This window comes from Triticum urartu, chromosome 3, assembly GCF_003073215.2.
Source record: "Triticum urartu cultivar G1812 chromosome 3, Tu2.1, whole genome shotgun sequence".
NCBI lineage: Eukaryota > Viridiplantae > Streptophyta > Magnoliopsida > Poales > Poaceae > Triticum > Triticum urartu.
Window position 1 is genome coordinate 681,638,185 of NC_053024.1, and position 11,558 is coordinate 681,649,742.

The 11,558-nt window shown below is 54.5% G+C and overlaps 3 protein-coding genes across 3 annotated transcripts; 1 reads left to right on the top strand and 2 right to left on the bottom strand.

The window, feature by feature from the left end:
• The first annotated feature begins 5,112 nt into the window (after positions 1-5,112).
• LOC125545903 (psbP domain-containing protein 7, chloroplastic) lies at positions 5,113-7,907 on the top strand. Its single transcript, XM_048709961.1, has 3 exons — positions 5,113-5,760; positions 6,983-7,205; positions 7,435-7,907. The coding sequence occupies exons 1-3, from the start codon at positions 5,439-5,441 to the stop codon at positions 7,751-7,753; spliced, it is 864 nt and encodes a 287-aa protein (XP_048565918.1). The 5' UTR covers positions 5,113-5,438; the 3' UTR covers positions 7,754-7,907.
• On the bottom strand, positions 7,857-9,119 carry LOC125545901 (probable esterase PIR7A). The gene is made up of 2 exons (XM_048709960.1): positions 8,534-9,119; positions 7,857-8,455 (listed from the first exon to the last, which is right to left on the bottom strand). The coding sequence occupies exons 1-2, from the start codon at positions 9,062-9,064 to the stop codon at positions 8,027-8,029; spliced, it is 960 nt and encodes a 319-aa protein (XP_048565917.1). The 5' UTR covers positions 9,065-9,119; the 3' UTR covers positions 7,857-8,026.
• LOC125545900 (probable esterase PIR7A) lies at positions 9,033-10,203 on the bottom strand. Its single transcript, XM_048709959.1, has 2 exons — positions 9,683-10,203; positions 9,033-9,576 (listed from the first exon to the last, which is right to left on the bottom strand). Exons 1-2 carry the CDS (start codon positions 10,181-10,183, stop codon positions 9,166-9,168), a joined length of 912 nt encoding a protein of 303 aa, XP_048565916.1. The 5' UTR covers positions 10,184-10,203; the 3' UTR covers positions 9,033-9,165.
• Positions 10,204-11,558: the final 1,355 nt, after the last annotated feature.

An 11,558-nucleotide genomic window follows, 5' to 3' on the forward strand; every position in this document is an offset into this window, starting at 1 on the left:
ACTTAAGCCACAACATTCAAATTATCTTAATTGTTGGATCTAAAATATACAGAAAGCGAATACGGTACTAAAGAGGTACCACATTAAGCCACATCATCCAAATAATCTAATCATTGGATTCAAAATTTGTGGTTAGATTTTAACACAAGATTAGTAGTCAACTAACCGTGTCTATATACCAGTTTTCACAATTTATATTGAGAAGGATACATTTCATATACAAATGTGGCCGACCAGACATGGAACCTGATTACGTTTTTGCGCAAAAGGATCCAGATCTATTATAAAAGTTCATAAGAGTACAAAGCACCCCAAACATAATCAAAATTTCATTGAGAACCCTACACCACCAAACGACCACTACCTCCGTCAGTATGAGCCACCGACGCACCGTTGTCGCCGCTCCACTATTGAAGCCGGCTTGACCTTATCGATGATAATCGAAAAGTCTTCGTGCGGATGCCCCTAAGGATCAAAGCCCGATAGCCGCAGTCGTCGCCATTGACCCCTCTTGACATATCTTCCTAGAACAATAGTTGCGTTCTGAAAAAAAGAAAGAAAAGGAAACTACATATCTTAGCTAGCTAGAACATAGTGCCGTCGATAAAGATGTGTCGGGATATGAACTGATCAATACATGTATGTAGCCAAGTATGCTGATATACGCATATGTGTGGCCAAATATACAACTCTATTAAAGGGAACAATTTTGCTAAAGCTCATCTAGATGTGCTTTAAATATTGCACATCTAAGTCATATGTCATTGATTTTATACTACGATTCATGCAATCATTTTTTTTATCTTTTTCATTTTTCTTTTTAATTTGATTGATTCACTTAGATGTGCAATAATTAGGGCACATCTAGATGTGTCCTAGACACGTCCAGGACACACCTCGGAACCACATATCAAATTTATGTTTTAGACATAAGAATGTATTAGCCATGCCACGCGTGGCGGCACACTGCCTTCTGAAACATTATGTGCGAAATTATGTTTGCGGTGATGTTAAACTAAAGATCGATTTTGCAAGCTGACCTTTTTTTTTTGCAAGGGGATTTTGTAAACTGATCGAATGGCCCATCTTTCTCTTCTTCCTTTGCTCACTTTTGTTTATCATTTTCTCTTTTATCTCCCTCGCTTCTTTTTACCTCCCGCCTTTTAAGTATCATCTCCTATACCATCCTCGCCTTCGTCGATGTCACCACCTCGGCACATCCTATTCGGCCACTGCCTGCACTGGATCAAGCGTTCGTCCTAAGCTCCCTTGGCTCCGATGAACCGCTTAACCCCGGCGACCTAATCACATCAACCTTGATCCTGACCGCTCCAGTGTGGTTTCTTCCCCACACCAACGGTTGCTACATGTCATGCATCAAGGGCTCCACCTCGTTGTTCACCACCGACCAGGAGGTCGAACTGGATTGCACTCTAAAAAGTAGGCTACCATGTTTTAACAAATGTGAAAGAGGTTGGGGTGATGTGTAAACATGAAAAGCGACACCCTTTCGTCTATTCATGAAACATCATGTTAGTACAAAAAATATAGGAAGTAACAGAAATTGCACCAAAGTCCATAGAGCATGTAGCAACGATTACAACCATTTTGGAGCAAGATGAAGGCGCGCCTTCATCACCGCCCCTACCCTCACCAGAGGCGGACAAACCTTTTTACAGTAGAATTATATTCAAAATAAAAAAACATGCAGCTCTCTTGCATGGTTCAATTTTTTTTTTGCTTGCTCAAGACAAGATATAGCCTTACCCAAAACATTATAAATTTGGGTAACATTTGTAGCCGGCGGACCGGCTCAACATTTGCGCCGGACGCATGCTGACCACGCGATTAAAGTCGATCACGCGTCCATGCGAGGCTGCTGCTTGTGTCCCCTGCTGACCCACGCGCGATGGGGCCCATGCGAACATAAGGCCAACTCCACCGCGCGACCCTAAACGGACGTTTGTTTTGGCCGGATTTTGTCCCTTTGGGGCGCCGATGGGTTCGCCCGTGTCCGCCTCTGTCCGTTGGATCGTGCGTGGGCCCACCACGCGGCCGCACCCCAAAACTTGTCTGTGTTGGACGTGTTTAAAAAAACATAAAAACTTAAACAAAATGACTTTAAAAGGTAAATCAACGCAATTTAAAAAACTTAAAACTTAAGTTAGGGTCCATGGCCACAAAACGGCCCAGTTTCACGTCCAACTTGACATAATTAAATATAAAAAAGAAAAAAAAACAGCCGCCGCCAGCGCGCTCGTGCCCATGCCCGTCGATGTCGTCGCCGTCTTCAGTGGCCGTCGGCGTCGGCGTCGTCGCTGACGAGGTCCACGTAGGCCGGCGGCGTCCAGAGATGGGCCGACGGTGCGTGGTAGACGGGGGTGGGCTGGACGGCGGGAGGTGCCTGCACGACCTCCTCCCGTGGCGACGCCTCCCGCTCCGGTGACCGCGGCGGAGTGGCACACCAGTTGACGCCCAGGGCGGTGGCCATCTCCGGAGCAGTGCAGGACCAGCCCCACCCCTGGCCCAGCAAGCCCGGGTGGAACGCGGCCACTGGCTCCTCCTCCATCGCCTCCTCCCTCCTCTCCTCCACCATTTGCAGCTCGGGGAAGGCGACGTCGCCGGCGGCAGAGAGTGCCATCGTCTCCTCCAAGCCGTCCCATTGGCGCTCGTCGTGGGTGTACATGGAGTCGTCCATGACACGCTGCACGAGCCGGGCCTCCTCCTCCGCTGTCATGCGAGGAGGTGGAGGTGGTGACGGAGACAGGGAAAGCGACGACGTGGGTGTGAGGCCGCGCACGCGCGTACGCCCGCGCACCTCTCGACGTGGTCGCCGCGGCCCCGACACCGTGCCGGCGAAGTATGAAGCGTGGCGCGTGTCGTGCTCGTTCCGGAGCCACGTGTCCCAGAGGGAGGGATCCGGGGCGTACCTGGCGTCGTGGTACAGGTCGTCGGGGAGGAGGCGGCGGCGGCGCTCGATCTCGTCGCAGCGCGCGCGGCCGCTTGCCGGCACAGGCGGGATCGGGACCCGGTCGGCGCTGAGGTGCCAGCCGTTGGGGAGGTGGACGTCGCTCCACGGGACCGGCGTCCTCATCTCCCAGTACCTCCGGCACACGTCCACCGCAAGGTACTGCCGGTCGCGCTCGCCGGTGGGCCTAGGGTTGATGGTGAAGGGGGCCAGCGCGGGGGCTCGACGGGAGGAGCGCGGCGGAGACGCGGGCTCCTCCTTCTTCACGGAGCCGCGGCGGCGCCCCGAGGAGGAGCCGACCTCACGATCGTGCTTCCACTTGCGGTTCCAGAAGCCCATGGTGAGGTGGCCGGCCGGCGAGCTCGAGGACAATGGAGGGCTAGGGTTCGGGGCTGTCGGGTTTCGAGGAGGCCGCGGGATGACGTGGGCCAGTGTGGACGACGACCGGTCCACGCTTCCCACTTAAAGAAGGACGGCGACCTTCCGATGTGCGGATGACAGGTGGGGTCGCCCGCTCGTGCGCATTGATGTGGGCGGGTGGGAGGTAGGTGGCCGCCTGCCACGCGGCCCCGACGCGGACGAAGCGCGCGTCCGTTTGGTGTCCGTCGCGACCCAAACCTGGCGCAAGTTTGCGCTCGACATGGGTCGGCCCGGACACAAAACGGATAAGATGGATCCGGACCGTCGTGCGCTGGGCCGCATCGTTTGTCCCTTTTACCTCAAACGGACGGGACCGGACAGGATGGGGTCGCGCGGTGGAGATGCCTGAGTGACGGAAGGAAACAAATATCTTTGCCTTGCTCCTCCATCTTATCTCCTCGACCGCTCAGACCCTCTCTCTCTCTCTCTCTCTCTTCCCATTACTCGTCCGCCATGGTTGCCACCGATGAGCGCGGCGTGGCGCTCGCACCAACCTCCTCTCCCCGTCTCGGCGCCGTTCATTCCCACGGTCGCTTTGCGTCACTCTCCGCCCCAACCTCCTCTCATGCCTTGGTACCGAGCCACAGCCATGGCGGCCTCTCCTCGCCCCTCCTCCTCCCTCCTTCATGGCGGTTACGCGTGCGGGTGGTTGTGGACGAGGAAGGAGATGCGCGACGCCCCGACCAGTGGCTAGATGTTGGAACCATGTCGCAGGCGAGCTCCATATGGAGAGGGGCGTTGCTGGAGCGTCGATGACATCATGCAACCATGGGCGCGACATGGGATGCTGGAACCGTGACGCCCAAATGCTGGAACCAACATCCGTCCTTGCTGCAATCAACATTTTTTTTGCTGGAACCGACTGCTCCAGAGCTGCAACGGCACGCCGCCGTTTGCTGGAACTGGCACTCCGGGGAGCTACAACCGGCTTTGCGGAGAGCTGGAACTAGCAGTGCGCGGTGCTACGACCGACAGAGGTGTAGCTGGGAGAGAGGTATTTTTGCTGGAACCATGTGTCAATTTTGCTGCATCCGGCAATATTTTTGCTGGAACCAGTGATGAGACCAACACGAACAGGGGAGCTACATTGTTGATTTTTGCTGCAACCGGTAACGTAGAGAGTTGCATCCGGCAATTTGTTTTGCTACTACCGTTGATGGACAAGAATGACGGGGGAGCTGCATCGACCTTTGTTTTGACGGCGTATGACGGGTGAGTTGCAACCGGCGAAGACGGCGAGCAAGATGCAGAGGCGTGTGGCATGCCGCGTTCTTTTTTTTTTCTTCCCGCAAGATGTGCAGAGGACGAGGGTGGGGGGGGGGGGGGGGGGGGGGGGGGGGGGGGGGGGGGGGGAGGGGGACAGAAGATTTGTGCGGGATCGCACGGTTGGTCACGCACATATCGGGCCGCTAGCGACAGACCGGCCGAAAGTTAGGCCGGCGCACCGGCGCCTATCGGTGCCCTTATATATTTAGGCAGGGGGAAGCAGTATAGTACGGTAGATTGACTAGTAGCACCACAGTTTTTTCTTCCGGGCAGAAACGAGCTTAGAAAAAGACTTTGGAGAGAGATGTAGTACGTACCCATCTGTCCGAAAGTTTGAGGAAAGGCCGGTCGGTGCGTCGTAAAAATCAGCCTTCGTCAAACGCGGAGCGCGACAAATGGAGGCGAAACTCATCCCGCACTTAACCACCGGCCCGTGCACGCCCGCGTCCCGTGCGCGTGTCAGTCCAGTCCAACGCCACCCGGATCCGATCTCGTCGGATAGCTGCGTGTGCTGGACTCAGAACCAAGAAGCGCTCGCTCCATCGGCCGCCAGCCGGCCACGCAGTCCCATTCCCATTCCCACTCCCAGCGAAGCTCCGTCCGCCCGCCGGTGAAAACGTCTCGCCAGAATAAAACACGCGCACCAGCAGCAGTTCGGCAGCTCACCAGACAAACATTCTTCCTCCCCTCTCTCCGTCGCGTGGCTCCGGTCACCGCGCGCGCCGCGACAGACAAAGAAGGCCAAACCGACCGGAGGCCGCAATCCTTCCCGTTCCACTCGGCGATGGACACGGCGGCCGCGCCGAGGCGGCACCAGCAGCACCCGGCGCTGGGCGGTGGGCGGCGTAGGGGGCGGCGCGGGGGCGCGGCGCCGGTGCGGTGCTCCGGCTCGCCGGCGCAGGAGTTCGCGGCGCTGGCGTCGGTGTTCCGGCGGCGGCTGGTGGTGGGGGCGAGCACGGCGGCGGCCGCGGCCGTGGGGGCCAACTTCGGGGGCGTCACCAGCTTCCTCCTCGGCCTCTCCCCGGAGCTCGGCCGCTCGCTCCGGCTCGACGTGCTCTACCCCGTCGGCGGATTCACCCGCTGCCTCGACTCCGACAGCGGATTCGGTACCGACTTCCCCACCACCAGTAGCTTAGTTTTGCTTCTTCTGCTCGTTTATCAACAGGCAACAATCATTCATGTATTCATGCTCTGTGACTGAGTGCATTTCTGAATTAGAATGCGTGGTAGCATTGGCAACTCAAGATTTGTTCAGAATGAGATTAGCAATTACACACTTCACACCGAGACTTTCTCACCGCACGTTTACAATGCTTGACACTGATAGCATTAGCAACTCGAAGCACTTCTCAGAATAAAATTGGTAGGAGTAACCAGCCACGAAAGAGGAAAAAATAAATGTGTCGATTTGAGAAAAGCTGATTTGACTGGCATTCTGGCAAATTGGTGTTCGGTCCGGGTTGATGCTCCTGCCATCAGCCACCAAATAAAATTCAAGGTAACCCTGGTTGTGCATGTTGCTATCAAATTGCAACTTTATGCCCCCACCAAAAAAGCACAAAAACTAGTGATGCCAAGAAGGTGTGTTGTGTTCACATCCCACCCACAGAAAAATGAAGAAAAGCGTGTAAATTCGGAATTATTACATCGGCATATTCCATGCTCACTTGAAGAGAGAAAAAAAAGACAGATTAGATTAACCAGGCCTTTTTCTTCTGGTTGGTTCTGGAATTTGACATCGAAGGGCAGAGAGGCACCTTCAGTTTAGACATTTCCCTGCATTTTCTTCCAAAAATCGAACCCTGTCCTTTGTGCCACAAATTAGCCATCTCCTTGTTCTGGTTGGTTCTGGTCTTCTGGAATATGGCATTGAGGGGCAGAGGGGCACCTTCAGTTAGACATTTCCCTATATTTTTTTTCTACTGAAAAATGATTTTGGTCCTTCGTGCCACAAGCATGAGTGGCTACAAAAAATGTGGTCCTTGCAGCTACAGCCCACTACATCCATCTGCTATATCATGCCTCCAATGGGATTGTATGGGTAGATTATGAGCTATCTGGCGCTGCATTTAGGGCCTGACACCTGTGCTCCATGTCATCTTGACCGATCGTCTATGCCATCTGGTTCTCAACAAGATAACAAGTTTTGGTGGTTTGTTCTGTCGAATGTTTTCCCTGGCTGAGAAGGATACCACAAGTGTGGATCCTTCATCTTCTTTTTTAGATGTGTCAATAACATTTATCATCTGCAATATCTTCTGTGAAGTAGTGTACATATGCCGATTTATGCCAGATTATTAACTTTAAAGTCTCTGAACTCCTCTGCAGAGTTCATCTATCCAGCAAACTGGGTTGGAGACCAGACAATACTATACAATCAAATTAAGAAAGCAGAGCTGCAGAGATCACTAGACCCTCCGCCGTTGACAAATGGGAGTTCTCCATCTCGACCTCGGAACGTCAGTGGACCGGTGGCGGCTTTTGGCCCTCCGGGATCCAACGGGGAGCTCAATGTCAGCGTCATTGTGTCGACCGTTCCACAAGACTTCTCGTAAGTATACATATATGTGATTTCGGTTTCTTATTGAAATGAGCATTAGCATTTCTATCTTAGCGAAGGAATCTTCCTGCTGCTTTAATAGTAAACTTGAGTTCATGTTTGAAACATGATCATAAAATTCCTGTCACATTAACGAGTTACTCTTCCACTGAAAATGAGTAGAGTGTACCGCTATTATGTCATAGTGTTCTCTAAAGTAGCATTGAAATTCTTGGAACAGGATCGAGTCTTTCGGCGGTCCTAAAGATGTTGGGGAAGTGGTGCTGAGAAGGATCGCAAGGACAAAACGGAACCCAGATATCAGTGCTACTCTTATTGATGCTGCATTGAGAGAAGACACCGTGAACAATGTGAAATACTACAAGCTGGAGTTCCGAGTCGAAAGCCCTTCCTTCCGACGGCACAATGTAGCGGTGTGCTGCGCGAGAGACGGCAAACTGTACACCTTGAATTGCCAGGCGCCGGAGTCGGCATGGAGATCGGTTAAGGAAGAGTTCTTTGCGATGGCGGATTCCTTCAGCCTAATGGTTGATGTTTGATCTTGTAGATACACACACAGTTTTGTATCCGTGATTCTTGGACCTTTTATCCACTAGCCTGTAACTTCCCTTGTGAATTTCACGGTTTCGTTTAGCTGAGAAGTAAAATGTAACATAAATAAATATTGAAGCGGAAGTGATAAATATTTCTGTATCATGGTGTTCTTTGTGACATCCATGTGTGAAGTTTGAACTCTGAACGAAACATCTCTGATTCCTCTGAAGGAATTATTCAGAATTTATCCGTAACTGAAGATGAACTTTGCTGCTGATTCAGATGTACTTGTCGGCTATCTCCACGAGGAGATCCGAGAGCTCCCTGGGCTTGGAGAACATGGGCATGTGATCGGCCCCCTGGAGCCCCCGTACCTCCGTGCCGGGGCTCCACGATGCCATCCGCCGCTGGAACTCCGGCGACCACGAGACGTCCTCCTCGGCGATGATGTACACGCGGCTCACCGCGCCGTACCTCTCCGCCGTGAGGACCTCCTCGTTCATCGTGGCGTCGTCCACGAACTGCCGCGACGGCCTGACCAGCATCGTCGCCAGCGTCAGGTCCTCCGGCGGGCTGAGCTGATACAGCCGCTGCGCCATGTACTCCGGCCCCAGCAGGAACGTCTTGCAAGCGCGCTCCGGGTCGTCGCCGCCGGTGGTCTCGATCACGCTGTCCATGAAGAAACCCGGGCCCCTTTCTTGCGCAAACTATAAAATCGAGTGTGTTAGGATCATGGAGGCAGGTGGCGTAGGGGTGTGGATCGAGTGGGCGCGCGCGGCGCTCACCTGTTCGGAGACGAACTTGAGGGGCTTCCCGGCGGCCGGCATGGCGGCGGAGGCGAAGACGGCGACGGCGACCCTGTCCGGGTGCGCCTGCATGGCCAGCGCGAGGCTCTGGCCGCCGTAGCTGTGGCCCACCAACACCGCCTTCTCCCCGGGCGGCAGCGCCGCCAGCGAGTCCAGCAGCGGCCGGCTGTACTCCTCGAACGAGCCCACCTCCTCCGCGCGCCCTGGCCTGGCGCCGCACGCGGCCATGTCGAGCGCGTCGACGCGGTGGCCGGCGGACCGCAGGGCCATGGCCACCCTGTACCAGCTCCACGCGCCGTGGCAGACGCCGTGCACGAGCACGAACCGGTGGCCCCGCGGCCGCTCCTCGCCGGCCGCGCTCTCCATCCGGGCCAACGAACTCTCCTGGACTGGATCGCGACACAAGGAGGACAAGTGCGGTGGTAGTCCACGCCACATGATCACGTCCATTTCTCCACTTTTGTACGAGTGGTGGTTGTGCTGTACGAAAAGTATTTTTGATTGTGACATGGCTTTGGAATAATGTACTGCTAGTCCATTTCTACACTTCTTTAGCTGTCGCCGGCGAACGGCAAACGGCAGCCAGTACCGGCGATGAGCTGATGGCTAGCTCAGATGTACTTGTCGGCGATCTCCATGAGGACCGCGGCGAGCTGGTGGGGCGTGGAGAGCATGGGCATGTGGTCGGCACCCTCGACGGCCGCCACCTCCACGCCGGGGCAACGCGAGGCCATCCGGCGCTGCGACTCCGCCGCCCACGTCGCGTCCTCCTCGGTGACCACGCACGCGCGCCTCACCGCGCCGTACCTGTCGGCGGTCAGGACGCTCTCCGTCATCGCCGCGTCGCCGAGGAACCACCGCGCCGGCCTCACCAGCGCCGTCGCCAGCGCCAGGTCCTCGGCCGGGCTTCGCTGGTACAGCCGCCGCGACAGGCGCTCGGGGCCCAGGAGAAACGTTTCCGCCGCGCCGATCACCGCGGGCACGCTGTCCGTGGCGGCGTCCGTCGCGGTTTCCTCCATGATCTGGAACGAAATGGCAGAGAAGATTCAAAAGATTGTCATCGATCGTATCGATGGATCTAACCAATCGAGTGGAAGATCACGTCAGTACTAGAAGTTCAGTCGGTACCTGCGAGAGTAGATGTGACATGGGGCAGCCGGCGGCCGGCATGGCCGCGGCGACGAAGACGGCGACGGCCACCTTGTCCGGGTGCGCCTCCATGGCCAGCGCGAGGCTGTAGCCGCCGTAGCTGTGGCCGACGAGGACCACCTTCTCACCCGGCGGCACCGCGGCCACGGCGTCGGTCAGGGGCCGGCTGTACTCGGCGAACGAGCGCACCTCGTCGACGCGCACCGGGCTGGCGCCGCACGCAGCCAGGTCGGGCGCCGTGACGCTGTGGCCGGCGGTGCGCAGGACGGTGGCCACCCTGTACCAGCACCACGCGCCGTGGCAGAGGCCGTGGACCAGCACGAAGTGGCGCACCGGTTTCTTCATGACGGTCTCCATCTGTGGAACTCCACTTGTGCATAGAACGGTAAGATATACGTCGTGCAACATGTTTTTTCTTTCAAAAAATGATCGACATATAGTATTAAAAAGTTCACCGGAAGGACAAAGCATATCAAACATAATATAATTACATGGAGATTGCAAGATCATCGAACGACCACTATCGCTGCCGACGCGCAGCTGTCGCCGCTCCCTTACTGGAGCCGGCTTGATCATTGACACATAAGCGGAGCAGATGTGGCTTGGACAAAAGTGAATGTTTTCGAAAAATAGGGACAAAACAACCGAATGAGGCACAACTAGGAACATTAGATTTAGTATCCCTTTTTTCTACCATAACTATTGACATATGAGAGAACTCCAATTCTAGGAAGCTTACTATCTCAACTAGAGAGTAACGTGCTTTTTTTTTTTTGAGAAAAGGCATGCGTCCGACTTTATAAATAAAGCCATAAAGCATGTAGCAACCACAAACACAGATATGTATCACACACACCCAAGCCCCAACGACGGGCGAGACGACAGAGAAGAAAGTCAAGTACATGGCTCCCTCGCCAGTACACGGCACGCAGGCCGGAAGAGAAAGATCCCACTAAAACTAAAGCAACCGGCCCAAAAAAAGCAATTAAGCATCCTGCTCTTGTCTGCATAACTGAGACGCCGTCGTCCAGATTTTGTAGATCAGCATAGAGAGCGCCTCTTGGTCGTCGACCTTAGCCAATGATTTCCACTGCTGCAGGAAAGCACACGATTTAAATAAGCAGTCAACGGGTTTAGCCGGAAACACATGCTCGATAGTAAATTTGTTCCTAGTCGTCCACAAGGACCAGCATAAAGCTCCCAAGCCCACCCAAAAGATGCGCCTGGAGACGCCGGAAAGGTTGTATGCCGAGTTACGCAACTCGGCAAAGGAGGCAGGGCCCAAGAAACACGGAGCCAATCCCGCACGCAACTCCAAATGAGCTTAGCCAGGTGTCAATGGAAAAAAAATGTTCCATGTCTTCCACATCACCGCAAAGGGCACAGAACTGGGAGCCTGGTCCATTTCTTTTACGAATTTGATCAGCCGAGGGCAACCGGCCTCGGAAGTCTTGCCACAGGAAGATTTTAATCTTAGGGGGAATACGGTCCTTCCAAATCTGGGAGAAATGATTAGTAGGCGTGCCACCAACAAGCTTAGAGTAAAGAGATTTAACAGAAAAACGTCCAGAGGTAGACAGCGGCCAGAGCACCGAATCCCTGACCGTCGAGAGCGTAGGGAAGAGGGCAGTAAGACGTTGCCAATCTTCGAACTCTATAGGCGACAGGGAGCGACGGGAGGCCAGGTTCCACCCCTGGGAAGCTAACTTCGTAATAGAAATATTTGGATCAGAGCAGTAAGAGAAAAGGGTAGGGAAGGTCACCGAGACAGGTGAGTCTCCACACCACCAGTCTAGCCAAAACCTAATCGAGGAGCCGCCCCCAACAACAAACTTAACGAAAGATTGAAAAACAT